Genomic DNA, 25,584 nt, shown 5'->3' with positions numbered 1-25,584 from the left:
GGCCACTGTTGGCAGATGGGGTACTGGGCTGGATGGACCTTTGGTCTGACCCAGTATGGCCATTCTTATGTTCTTATGTTCTAATGAAACAGCAGAATTGTCTGACTAGGAATTAATGTTCAAAGGATATGCCGAGTTTCAAACTGCATAGTTTCTCCAAAGCCATTCACTTACCCCTGAGAAGCACTTGTTTTTTATTCCTCTGCGTATTAGCATGAATTAGATTATCTTCTTGAACAGACTACCCAACAGTAAGAATAGAGGTACTCAAATCAACATGAAAACTATGTAGATCACATTGGGAACAGCCCATGTTGAATTTGAAATAGTCATTTTCTTTCCTGATCTTGGCACCCATTTGACCATTCTTGCCTTACACCTATAGAAACTTGCATGCAAACCAGAGCAAGAGGGAATTTTGCACATACCTGTTTCTCCCCACTAGGCTTTTTGTGATTTAATAAAAGTTCCACAGCTCCAACGACCTCCTTTCGTATTGCATGCAGCAGAGCATCTCCAACATATACATTAAAGCTTAAGAGCAACTCAATGAGCTCTAGGTTCTCATTTTCAATTGCAATGAGCAGAGCTGTTCTTCCAAGAGGATCAATGCAATTAATATTGATCTTGAAATAAATTTCGGCTTCCTCCAGAGCTTTCTTCACACTGGCATAATCTCCTTTCTCCACAGCAATCAAGTAGGCTTTCTCAGCAGGGGAGAGCTCAGACTCTGCTCGAACTATCCGAAGAGGGATGCGATCTCTGTAAGGGGCATTGACACTTCTTTTGTAATAGAACTGGGCCATATTTTATGCCATTCTAATGCTTTGTCTCTGCAATTAAAAAAAGAGAGTGTGCATCAGCTAAGCATTTCTGGCATACAATTCAGCTTATTATTACTATTATTTAGATATGTGTTACAGTAGCATTTAGAGGTGCTGTACAGACAAAGAGTAAGAGACTGTGTCTGCCCAGAAAAGCTTGTGTTATAACACAACACAAAGGGCAGAATAGGGAATAGAGAAACAAAGTGGTAGTGATCAAGCCAAGCAGTCGGGTGTTCTCCTATTGAGTCTGGTACTATATCAACTATATTTTGCTCTTTCCCAGCATAGTCTATCAAGCCTAAGATGGACCTAATTTTCACAGTTCAGATCCAGATGTGAACTTGCTAAAATCTGTGGTATCTGTATGTGATTCAGCTTTGTCACTATTAAAGGAACATATTCTGCCGTGGTGTCCAACCATTTCTGAAGCCACTATAGTGAATGTAGAGCATAAGAACATAAGAACAGTCATACTGGGTCAGACCAAAGGTATCTAACCCAGTATCCTGTCTTCCAACAGTGGCCAATGCCAGATGCCCCAGAGGGAGTGAACAGAACAGGTAATCATCATGTGATCTCTCTCCTGTCATCCTCTGACAAACAGAGGCGAGGGACACCATTCCTACCCATCCTGGCTAATAGCCACTGATGGACCTAACCTCCATTGAGTTATCTAGTTCTTTTTTGAGTCCTGTTAGAATCGTTGGCTGTGTCTACATTGGCAGGATTTTGCGCAAAAGCAACTACTTTTGCACAAAATCTTGCCACCTGTCTATACTGGCCGCGAGTATTTGCACAAGAACACTGACTTTCCAATGTACAAAATCAGTGCTTCTTGAGCAAATACTTTGACGCTCCTGCTCAGGGATAAGCCCTCTTGCACAAGAGGCCAGTGTAGATAGCCAATGTTACTTTTCTTGCGCAAGATAGCCCGATGACTAAAATGGCGACTGGAGCTTTCTTGCGCAAGGTAGCATCTGCACTGACATGGATGCTTTTGCGCAAAAGCACATCTTTTGCGCAAAAGCACATGCCAGTGTAAATGTTCTCTTGTGCAAATACTTTTAATGGAAAAACTCTTCCGTTAAAAGTATTTGCGCAAAATCATGCTAGTGTAGACATGGCCACTGTCTTCACAACTTCCTTTGGCAAGGAATTCCACAGGCCGACCAGGCACTGTGTGAACAAAAACATCCTTTTGTTTTTTTTAAACTTGCAACCTATTAATTTAAATTAGCGGCCCCTAGTTTTTATGTTATGGGAACAAGTAAATGACATTTCCTTATTCACTTTTTTCACTCCAGTCATGTTTTTATAGACCTCTATCATATCCCTCTTAGTCTCCTCTTTTCTAAACTGAAACGTCTAAAGTCTTTTTAATCTCTCTTCATATGCGACCCGTTCCAAACTCCTAATAATTTTTATTGCCCTTTTCTGAACCTTTTCCAATACCAATATATCCTTTTTGAGATGAGGCAACCACATCTGTATGCAGTTTTCAGGATGTGGGCATACCATGGTTTTATATAGAGGTAATAAGTTATTCTCTGTCTTATTCTCTATCCCTTTTTAAATGATTCCTAACATTGTTTGCTTTTTTGACTGCCACTGCACATTGAGTGGATGTTTTCAGGGAACTATCCACAGTGACTCCAAGATCTCTCTCGAGTAGTGATAGCTAAATTAGTCCCCATCATATTGTATGTGTAGTTGGGATTATTTTTTCCAACATGCATTACTTTACATTTATCAATATTAAATTCCATTTATTATTTTGTTGTCCAATCACTTAGATTTGTGAGATCTTTTTGAAGCTTTTCACAGTCTTTGTTCTAAACTATCTTGAGCAGTTTGGTATCATCTGCAAATTTTGTCACCTTAATGTTTGCACCTTTCTCCAGATCATTTATAAATAAGTTGAACAGGATTGGTTCCAGTACAAACCCTTGCAGGGGACACCACTTGTTACCTCTCTCCATTCTGAAAATTTACCATTTATTCCTACTCTGTGTTTCCTGTCTTTTAACTAATATCAATCCATGAAAGGACCATCCCTGTTATCCCATGACTATAGCGAACTAGCCACACTCAACTGGCCAGATTGCTACATGTGGCTATTAGCTAACATGTTGGACACCACAGTGTCTAGCGAGTACTTTTGCCAACCATCAATTCCTGAATATGACTTGTAAGCTGGAGTTAGGAATTAAAAAGGCAAAGCAACAGTCATATGTTGTCTATGATCTTTGAAACATGTAAAAACAACCTCCCACCCCCTAAAATAATGGTTAATGTTTTGGTTTAATTCTTCACACATTCTAAACTAAAACAAATAGCCAATCATTATCATCACAAAGCAACTCTAATATCTCAAACATCACAAAGCATTACATTGCCTCTGTTGCCCATGTGAGACCATGGCAACAGCTGGTTCCTTCTGTCAGTCAACAATTAGCTGAGTACCCTTTGTGTCCAAAAGAAAGTATTAACACAACAGGATGTAAAATGTAAGGTTACATGATAAATAAAATACCCCCACGAAGTTCAAGTAGAAAAACTGAACTGTTAAGTGGCTAAAGAGACTGGGTGGCAAGGGACTTGTGTTCTCTTTCTGCGAGAGCTTGTGTAGTTCACATAGAACTCAGCCTCTGAGCCGTAGCAAGCCCCTTATGTTACAACCTCTCCATCCTCTTCAGGAGGAACACTGATGGGCTCCTAAGGGAGCCTTATCCAATCTAGCTCAGGCAGAAGGAGGATTTTTTTTCCTAAGGGCCTTGAGAATAGTGAGTCATAATAAACCAGAGGATAACAGGGGGAACCTGGGTCATTTGACAGTGATATGGAGAAAATCCTCTCAAAGAGAGGAAAAACCCAGTATAATACTGTGTGTCTCAAATCCTATTGAATAAACAACAAGTAATTTAACATAATCCTATATAAGTGGCATGAGGATAATTAGAAATTAAGCTGCATATATACCCTTGTTTTGTGTATCTTCTTTTCTAATGTTTTCCATTTAAGGGACATAGTAATTGTCAGGCTGGGCCAGAGAGCTATATAATACAGCATTCTGCCTTTGGCCAGGACATGATGGCTATGTCTAGACTGCATCCCTCTGTCAACAGAGGGATGCAAATCAAACATGTCGAAATTGCTAATGAAGCAGGCATTTAAATATCTCACGCTTCATTAGCATAAACATGGCCACCATTTTTTTAAACGGAGTTTTTTTCGAAAAAACCGTCAGTCTAGACACGGATCTGTTGAAAATAAACCCTTTTTCGACAGATTCTGTATTCCTCAAAAAATGAGGTTTACAGGATCTGTCGAAAAAGGGTTTATTTTCGACAGATCCGCATCTAGACTGCCAGGTTTTTTTTTGAAAAAACTCCATTTTGGAAAAAAGCGGTGATCGTGTTTATGCTAATGAAGCGCAGGATATTTAAATCCCTGCTTCATTAGCAATTTCGATGTGCCTAATCTACATCTCTCTGTCAACAGAAAGGTGTAGTCTAGACACACCCAATGTCTCAGAGGGAGATGTAAGAATTAACAGTAGACAGATGTGGGACAATCTGTGCCCACAGTAGGTCTCATCCCCGTCTTCAGTGACAGTGAAACTTGTTGCATGGACCCTGAGGGTATGCATTAACAGTTTGCTAGTGCACTTTGAGCTAGTCCTCTTTGAAATGGAAGCAGACAAATATGGGTTAGTCACACCCCAGCTTGCCGCAAACTAATTGTTCATGTAGACAAGATCTTAGTAGCTTAAGTTTTGACGAAAGAGATCTAATTTTTCCACACCATTTTTGTGATAAATAATTATGACCAGAGGGTGGCACACTTTGTTGCTTTTATAGGCAGCTCTCTACACCCAGTAAGAGAGAGCAGAATATCTGCTGCTTTTGTTATGGGTGTGTGACAGGAGAGAGATTTCCCTCTTTCCCACATTTTATTAAGGGAGAGGTAGCAAGAAACTGGACTGGGGACAAGGAATGGTGATACTACAAGGGCTACAGACAGCCCCCATACCCTGCACTGCTTGGTCCTTTATGTTCCAATAATTAGTAAATCTGCCTGCCATTTCCTTTGCACATGACCAAGAGGTACCTCCACCCTCCAACTCCTGGCTGGAAATCATTTCTTCTTCCCTCCACATGGTGGATGAGCTGGTAAACCTAGGGTTTGTTATAATCAGTCCCTGCTCCACTACACCCTCCATTTCTCACCCTATTCTTGGTTTCTCCTTCCCATCAGTATTCCCCTCAAGTTCCTGCTTTCTACCTTCATGCACCCTCTCCTCTCTGGGTTCCTGTTATCTATGTACACATTGCTCCTCCACCGCCACACCTGCCCACCAAAGGCTTCTGCTTACTCACCCTAGATCCCTACCACTCCCTGTCCTGGGCTCCTGCTTTCTCCCCTCCTCTCCTACAACTTCCATTTGGCCCACAAGGTTCCTGCTTCCTCCATCCATATCATTTCTCCCCGTCTCTGCTCTGGTTCCCTGTTTCACTGTCTCTATCTTCCTTTCCTCTTTCATTCCTGCTTCCCCAACTACCACTGTCTCATTCTTGTAGTCTCTGCTGCCTTCCCTTATCCCACACAGCCACATCAATTCTTCCCTCCCCATGTCCTCATTTTTTCTCTTGCCACTGTGTTCTCCCCACTTTCTAGGTCCTTGCCACTTTCCCTAAAAATCCTCCTACGGCTCCCTTACTTCTCTTAGACTACAGCCCACATACAACCTCCCTACATAGTGAATTAAGATGCTGTAGCAGTATGTGTAGGCAGTTGCAGGAGGAGGCAGGGAGGTGGGTGGGGAGGAGAGATTCCTCTGCCTGCAGCACCAAGCAATCCGTATCCTGACTTCCTGAGAATCAGACTTTTTTGGTGCATCAATTATCATGGAAACAAATAGAGTTCTGCCTACAGATGACTAGAGTGCTCCCTGACATTCTGTGATTGATTGGGTGTGGTATCCCCAAGTTATTGTGCTACTTACAAACAGACAGAAATATCCCAAAGTGGAGTGTCAATAACTCTGGGGCTACGTCTAGCAAGTAGGAATAAGAGATCCTCCGAAAAAGGGCTTTATTCCGGAGGATCGTGCCAGTCTAGATGCTCTTTTCCGGCTTTTCCCCAAGCCGGAAAAAAAGTGGCGGCCATGTTTATTTAAATCCCGCGGGGGATATTTAAATCCCCCGCGGATTTCCCTATTCTGACTTGCCTGCTTTGCATGCCTCTTCCGGAGAAGGGGCCAGTCTAGACGTAGCCTTGATGTTCCTGGTGTCCTAATAAATGTCCAGTCCTTTGTGAATCTTAACTTCTTGGCCTTGATGACTTCCTGGGCAGTGAGTTCCATATTTTAATTACTAACAGAGTGAAAAAGAATGTCCTTTTATCATGGCTGAGTTGTACACCTGCTACCTGAATTTTTACTGTTAAAACACACCATTATTTCTCCTCTTTTGCCTGGGAGTGAGTTTAGAACTCTCTCTTAAGCACTATAAAAAATAAATGGGGTATCTTCATCCCTAGTGAAACTCCATTGATTTGGAAGGAGTTAGAAATGAATTGGCCTCATGAGTTCGGAAAAGATGGGTATGCTTATGGAATGATATGAGCTGAATGATTTATAGCAGTAGTTCTCAAACTTTATGACCCGTGGACCACCTGGCTAAATGCAAAGCTTTCCACGGACCACCAGTTGCTAATGGAAACTCAACGTTAATTACATAATTACGCCCAACCCATTTTGATAGTGCTGCAGCTAGGGAGAATGGACTAATATAAATTATTCAACAGATTAAGCATTTCAACTTTCTCATGTTCGTTTATCAAACTTCATTTTAAATAAAGTAAAATATTAATTTATGTCCAACACAAAAGGTTGCAATGTTTTTCTTTATTTATGTCAGGGGTGGGGAACCTTTTTTGGGGTTGGGGACCACACACAAGTGTGAAGCAAAAAAAAAACTCCTCCAAAAAACCCCAACCCTTACTGGTGTGGCCCCCAACTGAGACACCTCACTCTTCCAGTGCTCCAGCGCCATGGAGCAAGGGGAAGGAACAGGGAAGACTGAGGATTAGGGCTTCCCATAGGCCAGATTCACTTTTCTGGGTTCCAGAGGTAATGGATTTTGTGGACCCTCTTAGGCTCTTGGGTGGGGACAAAAATGAGGGGGTTAGTGTGTGGGACAGGGCTGCCAGTGAGTGGGACAGGTATTGGGGTGCAGGATGCAAGGTCTGGGTGGGAGGTAGGGTGCAGAAGCAGACTGGGAGTAGGGTGTCTAACTAGGGTGAAGGGAGCAAGAACTAGAGGAGGGTACAGTGTGTGGCCAAGAAGGAGGGTTCAAGAGCAATGGTGGATGCAAGAGCAAGGTGAGGGTAGGTGTCTGGCTAGGGCAGAAGTGCAGGAGCAAGGGAGGCTGCACGAGGGGACTTGGGGTAGATGTCTGGCCAGTGGGGAGGGTACAGGAGCAAGGAAGGGTACAGGAGAAGGCTGGAGTTAGAGTGTCTGGCCAGGAGGGAGGGTGCAGAGCATGGGTGGGCAATAATTTTTGATGGGGCGGGAGCACTCCAAGAATTTGGTAAGTAATTGAGAGCTGCATTCTTACATTATTAATGGAGGAGGTGTGGCGATCTGGGATGGAGGTTGGGTTAAGTAGAGGATCATGCCCTGGGGCAACAGAGTAGGATCAGGCGGAGGTCCAGGGACTGGGAGGGGAGTGTAACCAGGGGTAGGGTGGAGAGGTTTGGGTTGTGACTTGGGACAGGCGATTGGTGCAGAGTCTGGGAAGGGTATGGGTGCAGGAGAGGATTCTGGCCAGGTGGAGGGGTGTAGGAGGAGGGAGTGCAGGGCCTGAGAGGGAATTGGGACCTGGGACAGGAGTGCGGGACAGGATGCAGGGTCTAGGAGGAGATTGTAAGCTGGAACAGGAGTGCAGGAGGGGGTTCAGGGACTTGGGTTGTAACCAGAGACAGTGGATTGGGGTGCAGGGCCTGGGAGGGAGTTGTGACATGAGATGGGGCATATGAGGAGATGCAGTGTCTGGGAAGGTCTATGGGGTCTGGAGCAGGGGGGCAGAAGGTTTGGATTACATGAGGTGGGGGGGCAGAGGTTTGGGGAAGGGAGGGGCTTACTCTGGCTGGGAGACCTTACCTGGCTCCCAGCCAGCAGCCCAGCAGGTTCCTTAGTCAGGGTCCCTGCAGTCCAGCCCCTGTATCTACTCAGGGGAGCTGCAGGAGCCATGTTTACTGCTATGCACTGAATGCTGTAAAGTGGGGGGGGGGGGAGTGGGGAGAGAGAGTAGGACAGAGGGGCACTTTCCATGCTGCCTATCCTACAAATAGGCAGCTGCTATTAACCGAAACTGGCCAATGGGAGCTACTGGGGGCGGAGACAGCATGAGGAGCCTGTCACCCCTCCCTCCAGGCTCTTGGCATTCAGAAACACAAACACACATGTGACCCTGCAGCTGGCTTTCCCAACTGCCAAGTGGGGGCAGGGCAGGCAATGGGCTGGCTGAGGCTCTTGTGGCCACATTGGCCCCCAGATTATTATCTTTGCCCAGCCCTGCTATAGGAGCAAGTTGGAAGTGTGGGGTATTTGTGGTGGGGTAAGGGGAGGATGGAGAAGTGAGGGGGATTGGGGTGCAGGGACTGGACATGGGGGGAGCTGCTTACTTGGCTCCATACCCTTGTGGGTTCCAATATGGTCTCCCACTGATCCCATTGGCTGCATCTCCAGCCAATGAGAGTGGCAGGGAAAGCCCATCATTACGTTGGCATTCCCCCAACCATCTGGGTGGGAGGGAGGCAAGCAACTCAGTGTTGAGCCACTTGTTCTGCTCTTTCTTCAAATTCCTTCCCACCTCCCTCCCCCCCCCCCCCCCCCAGTAGGGAAAGCCCTTATTTATGCTGCTGTCACGGGATTGGGATTTCTTGACATTTCCTCCCCTCCCCATGGGGAAAGCCCTTAATTATGCTGCTGTCCTAGGTCTGAGCTTTCTTCACACTTTCTCCTCCCTGCGGGCAAAGCCCTTAATTATGCTGCTGTTCCCCCAGCTGATCTGGGCAGGAGGGAAGTGAGAAACACAGCACGGTTCTGCTTTCTGTCTCTTTTGAGGCAGCTTGACAGGACAAGCCAGAGTACCAGCATGTTCCCTGTTATGGGAGGACAGGGTGGAGAAGGGAGGGACGGGGCGGGGCAGAATTAGCTCAAGCTGAGGAACACTTGTGAGGAGTTCACAGACCACTAGTGGTCCAGGGTCCACAGTTTGAGAACCACCGGTTTATAGGAATAAAAGTTCTGACATTATGTTGAACATTTTATTTCATATGGTATTATTCTTAACTCTTAGATGGGCATTAAGAGGCTTCAGACTTTCAGAAATCTCTAGAGAATATGACACTAACATCTTCCTTCTTCAATCCAGGAAGAACAAGGAAGAACAAAAACAAAGTGTAATCTTTCCCCTCCTTGCTGCTGACATACCTTTAAACAAACAGTTTCCTAAGTAAACCTTTCCTTCTTTTGGTCATTGTTATTGTTTAAATTATGGGGGTTTTTCTGTGTTTCCAGCAAATAATTTCACCTTGTGATATATTTAAAAAAAGGAAGAAGAAAAAAATCTGGGGAACTAGTCACCTCAGTCCCCAGAAAAATCATGGAGCAGGTCCTCAAGGAATCAATCCATTTGGAGGACAGGAAGGTGCTCAGAAACAATCAACATGAATTCACTAAGGCAAGTCATTCCTGACCAACCTGATTGCCTTCTATGATGAAATAACTTATTCTGTGGATATGGGGAAAAAGGTGGACATGATCCATTTGACTTTAGCAAAGCTTTTGATACAGTCTCCTACAGTATTCTTGACAGCAAGTTAGAGACAAATAGAGTAGATGAAGAGATCCAAAAAGCTAGCTAGATATCAGACTCAATAAGTAATGATCAATGACTCAAAATCTAGTTGGCAGCTGGTATCAAATGAAACACACCAGAGGTCAGTCCTGCCCCTAGTCTTCATTAATGATCTGGATGTTGGGTTGGATTGCACTCTCAGCAAGTTCATGGGGGAGGGGTAGATACACTAGACTAGAGGGTAGGGATAAGATCCAGAGTGACCTAGACACATTGGAGAATTGGGCCAAAAGAAATCTGATGAGGTTCCACAAGGACAAGTGTACAGTCCTGCCCCTAAGACAGAAGAATCTCATGCATTGCTGCAGGCTGGGGACTGACTGACTAAGGCTATGTCTAGACTGCAGGCTTCTTTCGGAAGAAACTTTTCTGGAAGAGATCTTCTGAAAAAACTTCTTCTGAAAGAGAGCGTCCATACAGCAAACAAAGCAATCTGCGTTTTCAAAAGATAGCGTCCACATTGAATGGATGCTCTCTCGCATTTAAGTTGGGATTACTATGAACCGAGTGGCCACCAGGGCACCTGTGCTTTTTCCTCTTCTTTTGAAAGAACTCCCTCTTCCCCGTCCACACATGCCTTTTTCCATAAGAGCTCTCTTGGAAAAAGGTTTCTTCCTCATAGAAAGAGGTTTACCAATGTCGAAAAAAACCCATGTTCTTTTGATTTTTCTTCCGAAAGAATATGACTGCACTGTGGAGATAAGGGAAGTTTTTTCAGAAAAACGGCTGTTTTTTTTAAAAAAATCTCTGCAGTGTAGACATACCCTAATGGCAGTTTTTCAGAAATGTACCTGGGGGTTACAGTGGATGAGAAGCTGGATATGAGTCAACAGAGTTGCCAAGAAGGCTAATGGAATATTTGTGTTGCATTAGTAGGAGCATTGCCAGCAGATCGAGGGAAGTGATTATTTCTCTCTATTCAGCACTGGAGAAGCCACATATGGAGTGCTTGTCCAGTTTTTGGACCCCCCACTACAGAAAGGATGTGAACAAATTCGAGAGAGTCCTGTGGATGGCAACAAAAAAAGATTAGAAGGCTGGTGCATGTGACTGATTAACAGAGGCAGAGGGAGCTGGGCTTATTTAGTCTGCAGAAGAGAAGAGTAAGGAGGAGAGGTGAGTTTATAGGAGTCTTCAATTACCTGAAGGGGGTTCCAAAGAAAATGAAGCCAAACTATTCACAGTGTTGGCAGATGACAAGAACATTATGCAATGATCTCAAGTTGCAGTGGGGGAGATCCAGCATGGATATTAGGGAAAACTGTTGCACTAGGAGGGTGGTGAAGTACTGGAATGGGTTATCGAGGGAGGTGATGGAATCTCCATCTCTAGTGGTTTTTAAGTCCTGGATTGTCAAAGCCCCAGCTGGGATGATTTAATTGGGATTGGTCCTGCTCTGAGCAGGGGGTTTGGATTAGATGACCTCCTGAGGTCTCTTCCAACACTAATATTCTGAATCTATAATATGAGGATTTTATCTGAACCAAAAAGTTTAATATGTAATTAGTGCATAGAGATTGGTTGCTTCCTAACTAGTTTACAGTATATGCATGAGTCATAAACATGCATAGGTATTTACAGATGTACCAAGCTACCAGTTTTGGGCTTCACCCTGTCTACAGATAAGTGGACGTGAATGGTCAAACATCTTGACACAGATTCACAGAGGCACATGTTAGTATCTTTACTCAGAGCTAGATGTGTCCTCAGGCAGAAATAGCAAATGGGGAAAGGAATTCTAGGGGTTTTCCTTACAAGTTTTCTCTGAATTCTTCTGCTGTGGACTGGGTTTATTCCCCTCATGAAAGAAACCAGTGGTCCAGTCCACCAATCCAATGGGAGGGGGACTGAGAGGAAATGAGGACATTTATGATGGTTTCTGAAGATCTGCATGGTCGTCCTAAGGATTGTGCAACTTGCTAGCAGGGATCTTTGCAGAATCATTGCAACAGAGGAGGAACACTATCAGCTAAATTCAAAAATTAAAAGACAAATCCCTACCCCCCTGCTTAAAGTACAGAGAAGGCAAAGCTAAACAAAGATGGACTTATAACTAATTTAATCTTCCACAGACCCTCCCAATCTGATATAGAACCAGAGGAATGATATTGAAGAGACAAATAGGTGCTCTGACTGGAACATTAGAAATCATTAGAAGCTTGTCACATTCAGAAGGCAATATACAGCCTTTGTGCCAAATTTCTATCCTGTGTTCCATGCAAGCACTAAAGTCTATGGGGTTGCACCTGGTGTAATAGAGGGCAGCATTTGGCTCTGTAAATCTAACATAGAACTTGATGAAGCAATTCAGAGACTGAGAAAGGAGATCTTGCAGATAGAGGGCCTGATCCTGGGAGATGCTTTGTTTCTCTGGCAAAGAGGTCAGTACTCACTGCTCTCTATGAAGTGAGTGAAATAAGCAGAGGGAATCTTGTACCTCTCAGAAAATGCTCATTACTTGGTAGGATCAAACATGCAATGAGCAAGCACTGGAGCGGTAAATGAGCAAAAAAGCCTGAATGTTAAACTGGCTTACTGGATGTCAGTGTCTCCTACCACTGTGTTATACTTAGGAAAAATCGATCAGCTAGAATTCAACATGCAATGAAATCAGGGCTCCTGCCACCCTACAGATAATGAGGAAAAATGTGAAAAACAACTCTACTTTCACAAATTAATAGAGCAACATTGATCAGCACTGATTCTCAATCTGTGAGGTTAAATTTACATGATATCCTTCAGTTTATTGTATCTTTCACATATGGTTCCTCTGAACATACCTACATTTATTTTTCAAGATTGGACAAACCCTTTTCTAACTTCATTAAAATGTAGAACAAAAAAAGTTTCACTGAAATATTCAGAAACAAGCCTTATTCTGTAAAGGAGACTACACATTTCAAAATTATGTAAGGATCATTTCTTTTTAGAGCACTGGAAATATTGTGTTTTGAAAAGTCTGCATTTTGCACACATCTCCAAATAGAGAATTACTTGCAAAAAAGCATTTAACTATGGTTTTTCATATCTAGAAAAATCATCATCCGCACAGCTGGTCAAATTATTCAGTTTAAATCATTTAGCTTACAAATGTTGCTATCTTTCTACAACTATTTGCACATAGCTGTTTTGCATAATGCTAGAGATGGTTGAACAAACAGTTGGAATATAGTTTAATTTTATAAGTCAATCATATAAAATTCTGTAATTTGACCAATTTACAATACAGGCAGTCCCCGGGTTACGCGGATCCGACTTATGTCGGATCCGCACTTACGAACGGGGCTTTTCTCCAGCACCCCAGCTGCTCTGCCCCAGGCGTCCCCAAGTCAGCGGCTGCTGAAACTGACCAGTGGCTGACTACAGGAAGCCCGAGGCAGAGTTGCTCTGCCCCAAGCTTCCTGGAATCAGCCGCTGATCAGTTTCAGCAGCAGCTGACTTGGAGACGCCTGGGGTTCTTAAGTTGAATCTGTATGTAAGTCGGAACTGGCGTCCAGATTCAGCCTGTTGAAACTGATCAGCGGCTGATTCCAGGAAGCCCGGGGCAGAGCAACTCTGCCTCGGGCTTCCTGTAGTCAGCCGCTGGTCAGTTTCAGCAGCCGCTGAATCTGGACGCCAGTTCCAACTTACATACAGATTCAACTTAAGAACAAACCTACAGTCCCTATCTTGTACGTAACCCGGGGACTGCCTGTACATACTATGCAGTGTGTACACTATATAAATTAGGATATGTTAAAAGACAAACTTCCAAAGTATATTGCTGTCTATTAATAAAATAAACCATTAAAATGACTATTAAAATGGGAAGGTCATTTAGATACAATTTATTTGGAACCAGAGCAGATGAAAATTGGAAAATTAGCACAAAATACTAAATTAAAATTAATGTCATGTAGACTTCTGGCTTTTACCCCCCAATACAAAACAAATTTGTCTAAGCTTAGCTGGCCCTATTTTATGTTTATGATGCCCTCACAAATGAAGGCATGTGCAGCTTTAATTCAACCCCCCTCTCACACATATGGATTACAATACAGTCTTCAATTAAACAATCACATACTTTTCCCCACACAGACACATGCTTCCTCTGCATACTTTTCCCTGGCCTTACACTCGGTGTAACCCACACTAATACTCCCTTTGTGTCTTCTGCCCCTTTTGGGCATATGCCTGGGGAAGATGGCAAATGACAGGCTGTCTCTTTCAGTGCTGTACAATTGGATGGGAGACAAACATGTGGGTTAATGGTAGGCTGCCCCCAAAAATCCACAGGAGTGACTTCTGAATTTCCCCCATTGATCCACAGATCTTCTTGAAGGGAGAAAGGCCTGTTTTAACTCATGTAGATTTGGGTGTATATTTTACCCTATTGCAAGCTCAGCGGTGGGAAGGTAGCATGTGCTACCACGATGTCTAAGGAGCATTTTGGATGTTTTTTGCAGGTTTGCTTTCAGTTCTGTGAGAAACCAGCCAACTGGAGCTGTGAGACTATGCTGGGGGCAGAAGCAGTGTGCAAAAGCTCTCCCTCCCCCCAGGCTCACAGTGTTCAGAGATCCTGGAAGCACTGTGCAGGGGCAGGGCAGACAGGGAGCCTGTCCCACTTATACTACATCTGGCTTAGGCGCCTGCTGGGCTTTGGGCCGGATCCAGCAGCTCGGTGGACTGGATCCAGCCCCTGGGCTATATTTTGCCTACCCCTGATCTAGACCATCCCTGACAGATGTCTGTCTAATCTACTCTTAAATATCTCCAAGGATGGGGATTCCACAACCTCACTAGGCCTTTATTCCAGTGCTTAATCACCCTGACTGCTAATATCCCTTGCTTCAATTTAAGCCCATTGCTTCTTGGAATGAGGGGTCAAAACGAGAGATCCAGAGGGAAACCAAGCAGAGAACCCCAGACAGTGTCCATTGTTCCTCAAAGGCATTCAGGAAGCCAGTGGACATGGCCCAGAAGACCTTCGCCTGTATCCATGACCTAAGGGAGGAGCAAAAATAGGCCCTATACTTGCTGAGCAACTCCTCATCTGCATCCTTCTCCTGGTGTGGCAGATGACCACCATGGCCAACACCAGGAGGTCGATGCAAAGGTCTAGCATTTTCATGGTCCCACTGATGGGGTGTGCAAATATCAGGAGATGCAGGGAAAAATGCAGATAGAACTTGAAGGTGGGGCAGGAATAGTGGCTGTGCCCTAGCACACTAAGGGTACGTCTACACTGCATGACTATTTTGGGATACCAGAGGTTTTCCAAAATAATTACCATGCATCTACACAAGCTGTCCATTATTTCAAAATATTTTTTGAAATAACAGGCACAAGGGATAAGCGATGGCTCGAAATAGTGTGTTATTTTGAAATCTGGCACTGTGCACCAAATTTCAAAATAAGCTATTTCAAAATAGTTTAGGGTGCTGCGTAGTTGCACCCTTAGTGTAACTGTGCACTGCACCAAGATCTCCCTCATACCACAGAAGGGGCAAGTGTTGGGAAATTGGTGAATCACACCAGGTTCATGTTCATGGCTCCATGAAGAAGACTTTAGAAAAGCAGCTGAGCAAGCAGCTAAGCTTTGGCTGTGGGTTTGCCTCATGCTGAAATCCAGTAAAAGACAAACAAATCAGTAGGCTAGAGAAGAGAAACATAAATCTTGAACACAATTACCAAGATTGCACTTTTCTACATTAGTTCTTGTCAAATTTAAGACTCAGTACACATTCATTACTTTGGGTTGAATGAATTCTTTTCTTAATAAATGTCTTACTATAACCCCATGAGATTTTACAGTGGTTGGTTGGGAATTTCATATAAACCATTTCAGAAGAGATGAAACACTTCAACCTCCATGTATAAGGTCACTCAAGCTGTTGTTCAAAAAAAAAAGGGGTCCTTTCTCAAGAGTGAAATGTGCCCAGTGAGGAAATGTAAGAGACATAGGAAAATCATACCATTGGATATTATGTGCAGGGTTTGTTTTCCCATTAAAATATGTGAAGTATGGACCAGTGGGTGACTTAGTGGGTATAAGATCTACTTTAGTATATCAGCATCACTCTGAAGTCGACAAAGCTCCATCAGTTTATGGAAGCTCAAGAATTGGCCAGTTTAACACCACTCTTCTTCCAATAGGACTTGAGTTGGCAGCACCGAATCCCGCTTGCCTCACTCACACAACGAGCCCCAATTAGATCAGTGCGTAGAGTGAGCAAGATTCAGCTCACAGAGTTATTATTAGTTGCTAGCTCCTCAGCAGTATCAGTGAAATTAGCAGGTCTCTGAGTTCTATTCGAACTGGGTAGCTGCTTTCATTAAAAATCAACTGCAGCAGCCAGCTCTAATAGCCAGGCAGCAGCTCACACTGGCATTGTCAGGAAAGAGAGAGAATGAACATGGCGTCTTAATCATTTGTTACTCCTTCCTGGTGGATCTCTCAGGATCAGGGCCAAGGCATTTGGCGGAGCAACATAGAGAAACTTCCTTGCCATTGGCTCAACTGGACTTGTGCTGTGGATACACAGCGGACTCCCAATTGCAAGGCTGTCAGTCTGGCACCTACCTGGGAAGCAATCAAAAGCAAAGGAGATTACCCAGCGAATGCTTTGAAGGAGAAAATACTGCCTCCAGTTCAGTTAACCTCACTGCCTTTTGGCCAGTCCTATCCTCAAGTTTATGAGAGAGGGACATTCTTCAGTTTCTTCTTTTATGAAGTAAGGCTCTCAAGGCTCGCTGCACCAGCGTTTCTTTATTGAACAGTCCAATGGCAGGGCAGCCATTGTGCTCTAAGGGTGAAATCCTGAAGTATCCATGCAACATTGGCTTCTCCCTGAAAAGAGACCTGAGGGAGGCATGAGGAGGGCTACAGTGATTCTTCAACACTCAAGGGGATTTATGTGCACATGACTTCTGTGCTTCAGATAGGGAAGCTCCAAATGGAAGGTGTGATTTGGTTAAAAAAGGTGTGGTTGGCACACTGCCTAACTATTACAGGCTCTCCTAGCTAATACAAACTTTCAACTATGGCCCATATCAGACATATACATTAAGCTGCCCCAAGAATGAACTTAATCACTCCATAAGCACCCTGAGCTGACAGGGAGCCAGCAGTGACCATGTCTGTGTATAAATATATTCACTAGTATAAACATCTTAATGCAGCCTGGTGCACTCAGAATCTTATATGGCTTTTTGAGGAGGTCCCTAAAGGAGACAGACTTTATTTAAAAATGAGTAAAATCTGAAAACCAAAGATAAATGAGGGGAGCTAGGCAGGCTTTTTAAATGACTGGATAATATCCTCCTCCATCCTCACAAATACTGGATCCAGAAAAAATTGTGGCTTAGAATCTCTTGTACATTTTATTAAAACACAAATAAAATCAAGTGATATCACTGAAACAAAGGTGCTATTAATAATATTAAACTCTCCAAGCTTTAGAACTCTCAAACCAAAATTAAACTGAGATCAAGTCAAAAGAACTAGACTCAAAATTTGATTGGTGTTCAACTATCAAGTTAGTTAAATCATAAAATTAATGCCCAAAGCAATCTATCCTTAGACAATTTTAAGAAGCTGGCTGGCTATTGGTTTTAAATTCCAGCTAAGGAATTTGACCAAAGTCAATCAAATCTGTAATTTGGATGGTTAATAGCTAAATACTGAAACCAAATTATTATCTAATCTTTACACTACAACCTCAAGCCAATTATAATACGATCTCCTTAGAATTTTATTCTTAGGTGCTAGTTGAACCTTTCCTCCTATTTTATAATACAGACTTTAAAAGAATACACTTGATAAGTTGAAAATTGATAGCTTTTTATGTACCAGAAGTTAGAGAAGACAAACTCAAGTCTCTCAAGGCTTTTAAACATCTAACACAGAACACACTGTGATTAGTACTTTTATGAGACATTATTTAGAACTGTCAAAACCTAAACCACATTTCTCTCTTGTGCCTTTCCTATGGGGACTTCATGCTCACATACATGCTTGTAGGCAACCACACTTTCACATCCTAATAATAAAAAAGGACAAAAAAAGGCTGGGATGTCTCCCTGTTAATAAAAACAAAGAGCAAAACCAAAACAGAAGTGCGGGGGGGGGGGGGGGGAGTACTTAAAAGAGTTTTGCAAGTATTTCATCTCTCAGATTCTCCTGAATTCTCAATGAGTTAGAGTTGGGATTGTCAAGAGATTCATATTCTGCTGGGTACCATTTGTTGCTAGCAAGACTCATTGTATACCAGGAGGGAAGTGGCCAAAGGCTGAAGTGGCCTGTTTGTTACTGTCATAACTTCCTCTTCCTGAGATGATCAATTTTGGAGGTTCTGGGATGTCAGTCTTCCCTCATGTGACTTGTTGACCTGGAAGATGATGCTTCTCAGGCTTATCCTTTATTCTTATGTTTTGCAAACTTGGCTTTCTCCACCTGCATTATAATACATCCCTCCAAGGTCTTTGGTCAAATCAAGCGAAGTACTGATTTGAAGCCATGCAAACTGGTCTCCTTAGTGAGTCCCACTTATATCAGCTATTTTTAAAATAGTTGGTATTTTATATACCTCAGAGCTGGTAAATCTGTGACAACACCCCAAAGCCCCCAAAGTCTAGATATGTGAGGCCAGTTTTGAAGGAGTTGGTATGGTGTAAACCAGATGAAAAGATTTAAAAAAAGACATTATACCACCAACAGTTTATGGAAAGTTCAAAGTAAAAATCTTGTAAAATAGCTAAGGGGAGGGGACAAGACTGTCAGCCAAACCTAGACACTCAACATTCATTTTCAGTAAAATTAAAAATAAATTCAAACTTGTTTTCAGCCAGCTCCTTCTAAAAGACAAGGCATTTACAATTAATATTCTAGGTTGGAACTGGGCTACAGGTCAAACAGCTTATCTTTTTCATCTCTTCATTATGAATCGTTATTATAAAAGTTCACTGTGACAAAACCTTTTTGTAACACAACATTTTAAATTTTATATAGGGCTTGTCTTCTCATATAAGCTATCCTATCTGATACATAAGTCTGCTCTAGTATGTTTCATGTTATTTAAACAACATTACCTATTTGCCTCGGGACATAAATGGGAATTAAGTGGCTCTGAATATTTATAGTATTTAGAAGATAGATCAGTGGTCCCCAACCTTTTGGGGCTGCTGGGTGCCCGGGGGCAAGGCCACACACACAACCGGGGGTGGGGCCACCCATACGGCGTGCGCCCGGTGCTGGCGCCACCCATGCGCTGCACTCCCAGGGCCGGCGCCGGCGCTGCTCCTGTGCCGTGCACCCAGGGGTGGGGCTGCCCATACACTGTGCGCTGGGGCTGGAACAGCCCATGTGCTGCATGCCCGGGGCCGGCACCACTCCTGTGCTGTGCACCCAGGGCCGATGCCACCCCTATACTGTGCACCCAGGGGCCAGCATTGCCCATATGCCGCATGCCTGGGGCTGGCACTGCCCTTGCCCTGCGCACCCGGGGGCGGGGCCTCCCAAATGCCGTACTCCCAGGGCCGGCACTGCCCATGTGCTGCGTGCCTGGGGCCGGCGCTGCTTCTGTGCTGCACGCCCACAGCCAGGGTCGCCCCTGTGCCGCACGCCCGGAGCCGGCACCGCCCATATGCCACGCACCCGGATCCGGCACAGCCCTTGCGCCACGCACCCAGGGGCAGGGCCACCCAAATGCTGCGCACCCGGGGACACACAGGAAGCAGTATACACCTTTGTGGTACCTCCCAAATATGGGGTCTGACTAGGTACTTGTTCAACCAGCAACAACCTGTGGAGTTTGCACCACCATGTGTACTTAGGGGTTAGACTGTATTGAAGTCATACCCACAGGTATATTCATGTAGTGGAAATGCTCACTTGATTTGACAATCTGATAACAGCTAAAGAAATAGAATGGTTAGAAAATCTCAACAAAGGGGGTCCCCTGTAATAGGATTTCATCTATCAAGATAGAATCAGAGATAGGGATTACTCTGACATCTCAGCTAAGCTCCCACATAATATAGTCCAAAAGAATCTCATTCAGTGAACCCTGTATCTAGCCCAATCATTTGCAGTTGTAGAAGAGCATCATTTTCAGAAAGTGATTCCATTATGACTCAGTAAATGGATTAGATGGAGGTTCAGTACTTTCTTTCCTGTGAGGCCAAATAACTGATGCACCGAAAACAATCCCATAGTACAAGTAGCTAATTGTGCAATGATGAATGATTGAGAAAAATAAATTCCTTCTTTTACCCTTGTGACTTTCTCACCTGGAAGCTTCAGTTTTGATCAGCTTTATCTTAGCACGAACAGCAATAATTGCAGCTCTTTAGCTCGGTTTAAAATTCCTTTTTAACCTTGGATTCCATGACCTCTTACAATCATAAATGCCACACATGATCTTTGCAAGCTGAATTAAAAAAAACACACTTTTTTTCCTTTGTTTGTTCTAAATGTACCCTCCATGTCTTCCCTAACTGGAACAAGTGGAATATTAATTACAATAGTAAACATTTGTCATATGAAGAAGCGGGCTGTGCCTATGGAAGCTCATGATACCATTTATATATTTTTATTAGTCTCTAAGGTGCTACAGGAGCATTGTTGTTTTTTAATTTTTTTTTTAATTTACAGACTAATACAACTGCTGCTCTGAGACTTTCCTGTGTGTGATTTTTTGAGACATTTAATTTTGTCCTAAAATTTTTATTTCAGTTTAAGGTCACAGATGTGTTCCTGAAATTTCCTATTGAGAGAAGCAGCATTGCATGAAGTCACAGGTCATCAAGGTCTTTCCAAACGTAAGGCCTGCCATGGTTTATGCATTGCAAATATATTTAAATTTTTAAAAAATCTCCCTGTGATATTGCTGTAATGGAATAAGTACATTAAGCACACAAGAGCATTTACATGTTAGAAAGTGCCTGAATTCTGTCAGTGTGCAACACATTCCATCATGTTTTCATTTCAGAACATGTATGAGACAAATGAATATGATATACAGATGGCATCTGCATAAATCTTTTGTTGGAGATGTCACCTTTCAGCAGAGATGCTAAACTAAAAGTGTAGTAATTGGTGGTTATTCCAAATCACATTAAACATTTTCCAAGACTAGAGCTATTTGTCCTTGTATCCTGGACAAACTCTATGAACATGATGTCTGCTTGAATTAATCTTGGAATCATTCTTGTGGTAGGTGAAGTTGCATCTGTAGGTTATATAGTACATAAAGTCTTTTAGGTTATCTTGAATTAAAAGGTGCTATATATAAATGTAAGTTACTATTAATTGTTATAGGAATATATTGGGGGAAGGACTATTCTTTTATTTTATACAGAGCTGAATACGCTGATGGTGCCTGATTATATTCTGCATACTTGAATTCCTATTTATTTCAATAAGTAGTTAGATTCTTTATTTCCTGTTTTAAAGTGCTATATAGTGTGTGTGTTGTAGTGCTGATGATCAATTCCTATGTTGTACTCCAGAAATTACTGAGTTCCAGCAGTCTGTGATCCACAAGGAACAAAAAGACCAGAGAAATGTCAAGTTATCCATAGACAAAGACGTGGCAGTGTTGCTTTCCCCTTTGAGAAGACATTTCATTGTCTCCATGATTTTCAGGCATAGGAACATTGAAAGTGGGTCTATCAACTGGGACTAGGAGACTTGCTGCCAGGGGCAGTGTACACCTATCCATAGAGTCTAGCAGGGTATAAATATCTAATTGTTATTTATTTGAAATAAGAGGCTTTTACTGGGCCTGGAACCCTTTGTACAAGTCATTGTAAAACATAGTAGAAGACGGTTCCTATCTTACAGAGTGGACAATTTAATTCATAGACTAAACAAGCAAAAGATGACATGGGAAACTGAACTTGGTCACACAACAATTCTGTGTCAGAGTAGGAATGAGATTGGTCAATGCCATATCCCTCTGACCACATTGCCAAGCAAGGTGCACGGACTAAGTATTATATAGTTAAAGTGTCTATAACAATGGACTATTCCACTGTTTAAATGTATCATTGTCAGTTAGCTATGATACAGGCATAGTTCCTTTGTCCCTCCAATCCTCTCACATCAACATTTTGCCACTGATTTTTAAGGTTAGGACGTCTTCCCTAGACCACCTCTACATTATGGAATACCTGAAGGGAGAACTTGCTATTCAAGTTTGACAAAGTTTGCCTCAAAAAAAAAAATGATGTGGGAGAGGGGAAGAGAGAAGCTGGGAGAGGGGAGGGCAACTAAAATGATCAGGGGTTGGGAACAGGTCCCATATGAAGAGAGGCTAAAGAGACTGGGACTTTTCAGCTTAGAAAAGAGGAGACGGTGGGAGAGACAGACAAACTCTCTAGAGTACATGTAGTCGGCGAAAGGTATCGCTCCTCTGAAAAAACGGATTTTTTTGGTTTATTGCCCAGTGTGTCGGTGTTCTAAAAGTAAGAATTATTTGGATGCTGACTTTTTGAAACCAGCTTATTACCTTGTTCTGTGAATTAAGTAAAGTTGTTATTATGAAAGGGAATCATTTGGTTTATCTATAGAATTTACAGAGGTTTTTATGAAGGGAAAGTATATTTAGATACTATGTATTATCTGCACCATTTATACTTATAATCCTCAGGGCTTCTAAATGGTATAAATAATAAATACAATTATGCAAAAATACATTCACAACAAGGTAAACTTAAAAACCAGCTGACTCCGGGCTCCATTGCTTTGAAATGTACAAGAGCCCCCTCTGGGGACTCTTGTACATTTCAAAGCAGGCACCTGCATGGAGCCCGGAGTGAGCGGGACTTCCCTCTGGCTCCAGGCTGCATGCAGAAGTGCCTATTGACTAGTCAAGTAGTCGATGGAAATTCCATCGACTACTCAACTAGTCAATTAACCACAATTTAACATCCGTAGTCTACATTGGCACTTTATAGTGCTGTAACTTTCTGGCTCAGGGATGTGAACATGCCTCTTTCCCTCTGCCCCACTGCAGCAAGTTACAGCGCTGTAAATAAAGCACCACTGTGAACCAGGCCACAGTGCTGAGAGATGTGATCCCAGTGCCGTTAGGTACTCCCCTCATGGAGGTGGTTTACCTAGTATTGGGAGATCTCTCTCCCAGCACTCATGCCATGGCCACACTTTCAATCTAAAGCACTGTTGCAGCTGCGCTTTAAATTGTGAAGCGTAGACAAAGCCTAAGGTATGGAAGCCATGCACTCTGTCATCAGTGACAGTTACCTGATTTGGTGAACCTTGGGTACTAAAGAAAATAATTATGTAGAAAATGACACAAATATTTTTCAGAATCTGTTCAGGAAAACAAACCATCTGGCCTCTCTGCATAAGCTTTCTGCCTATTGCTCTTCCCCTGCTGTGTGGCTCAGGCGAAATATGTCACTCATTTAATAAACAATTATAAATAAACAATAGGGCGTTCAAATGAAAAATGTTTCCCCAAACAAGCCAAATAACTCTAGGGAAAGCAAAAAGAAATGCAATGCACAATCCTCGCTGTGTGGAGTGTTGGAAAGGTGGTGTCTCACCTTTTGGTACAACGGAGACTCAGAGCTGGCCAGAGAAACCGCTTTTTAAAAAAACAGTAGGTTCTAACATGGATGAAGGCATTTATCATTCATATTACATTAATGTCTAGAAGCCCTAACCAAAATCAGGACCCATTTTTCCTAGTCATTGACTCCTAGTAAGAGACCAGTGCTAACCCAAAGAGCTACAAATCAAGTAGACAAGATAGTCAAAGGGCAGGAAACACAGGAACTGAGACTCATCCAAGGTCACACAATACATCATTGGCAGAGCTGGGATTAGAACCCCAGTCTCTTGAGACCCACTCTACTCCCCTAGCCCACTGTCAATTTTTGCTTCCTCCTTCCAGCTCCCTCCTCCCAGGTTTCCCCCTCCCCTCTCCCACCCTCACTTCATTCCCTCCCCCTCAGGTTTGTTAAATAAAGAGAGTTTTTGTTAATCAAAATACATGTATTTTATTTGACATCAGGAAGGTGGATTAGGGAGGGGTAAGTGGAAGGACATGAGGGAGGAATGAAGCCCCTAGTGGGGCAGACCATGGAGGCTCTTAGTGCTCCTCAGTGTGGAAGCTCTCCCACAGGACCTCCTGGATACTGATAACCCCCTGATGGACCTCCCAGATGGCAACCTGTAGAAAGTGCAGCCAGGCTCACAGCAACACATCCAAAAGAAGCACCAGAGTGCCCGGGGGCAGCTCTGGCTCCATGTTGCAGAGTGCTGTGGTGTCCCGAGTGCGGGCAATCAGAGCACGCAGAGACAAAATGCTTTGCTGTCCCTCAGCGAGGTAGACAACCAAGCAGGGAAACCTGAGAACTGGCTGTCCGGGGAGGAGAGAGGGGGGGTCCCTTTAAGCACAGACCTCAGATAGCCTCAGGCGGCAGCCCCACACAGTACGTCCTGACCTGGTGCCCTGCTGGAACTGGCCTTAAATGCTATTCAGAGTCCACTCAGTGTGGATGCGCTATTTCAAAATAGCAAAATGCTATTTCAAAATGCATTTTGTGTGTAGATGCGTTATTTCAAAATAAGCTATTTCAAAATAACTATTTTGAAATAAGATATTTCAAAATTACACTGTAGTGTAGACATACCCTTGGTGAATAAATGAGAAATTGCACATTTTCCTGAGCATCACACAGTTCTTTCATCTCTAAGCAAAAGCTATATAATCCAAGGGTAGGGTGTCATTTCCAAGTATATGTTCTAGAGTAATATGAATGAAATTGCTAGCAGGGGGAGTAAAGGGGGGGGGGTAAACAGGATGGGGACAAAGGAATAAAATAAGTGAAAAAACAAAGCAGAAAAGATGGGGGAGAGAGAAATACATATTACTAACACTGAATCCAAAAAAAAGAATCAGTGTAAGCAGTCCTAAAACAAACAAACAAACAAACAAAACTCACAAAAAAAGCACACCCCCATGCCCATGGGGCAAGTGAAACTCGGAAACAAAGCTAAATATACATAAGTATTAATCAAATGTTACATTTTTAGATTGATGTTCCTTTTCTGAGAATTAAAGCAATAGGAAGTAAATAGACAATAAGCCTTCCACCCCAATGTGAGAGAAAAAAAATTAAAGTAACATATCAGTATCAACTAGCACGTGTCAACTTCCTTGGAGAATCTATAATGGCACTCAGTGTACATCTGCAATACATGCTTATTTCAAAATAAGCTATTTTGGAATAAAACCTCCTGAAACAGCTATTTTGAAATAGCACATTCACACTACAAATCCCCACTGAAATAGTGCAGATCTATATTGAAATAGCATGTCCACACTGATTAGAGGCTGAATTGCATTTAAAGTCCTCTGGAAGCACTTCGGGCAGGGTATCAGGATAGCAGTCACTTTCTGTAGCTGCTGCCTGAGACACTCTAAAGCCCGTGCTTAAAGGGGCTCCCCCCTACATCCATGTCTCAGGCTCTTCACCTGTGCCTGCCCACTCAAGGGACAGCAAACTCATCTCACTGACTGTTCTGGTTGTCCTTATGGATGCCACAGCAATTCAGCCATGGAGCCAAACCTACTGGAAAGCAGCCGCCAGCTCTTAGACCTCATGCCGCACCTCCTGGTGCAGTTACTGCAAGCTGCCTGTGTGGCACTGCAGGAACGGGACCCACTGCTCATTGGGGGGAACTTCCTCACCTCTCTCCATATGCTGCTCATGCAGCACAGCCCTTCCTGTACATCATACACGGCTGCTTCTAGCAACAGGATACCAGTTCTAAGTGGTGGGACCAGATCTTCATGGAGTAGTGGGATGACCAGCAG

At 43.2% G+C, this 25,584-nt stretch overlaps 1 protein-coding gene across 1 annotated transcript in view; it reads right to left on the bottom strand.

The window, feature by feature from the left end:
- TRPC4 (transient receptor potential cation channel subfamily C member 4) overlaps positions 1-25,584 on the bottom strand; it is a 237,796-nt gene that overhangs the window by 150,473 nt on the left and 61,739 nt on the right. Inside the window, exon 2 of the mRNA XM_006124925.5 lies at positions 429-833. Within this exon, the coding sequence (XP_006124987.1) occupies positions 429-806 (378 nt within the window). The 5' untranslated portion in view covers positions 807-833. The remainder of the gene's footprint in view (positions 1-428; positions 834-25,584) is intronic.

This window comes from Pelodiscus sinensis, chromosome 1, assembly GCF_052426305.1.
Source record: "Pelodiscus sinensis isolate ZL-2025 chromosome 1, ASM5242630v1, whole genome shotgun sequence".
In the NCBI taxonomy this organism is placed as follows: Eukaryota; Metazoa; Chordata; order Testudines; family Trionychidae; genus Pelodiscus; species Pelodiscus sinensis.
The sequence above is the reverse complement of the archived record's forward strand: the minus strand, read 5'-3'. Positions and strand labels throughout refer to the sequence as shown.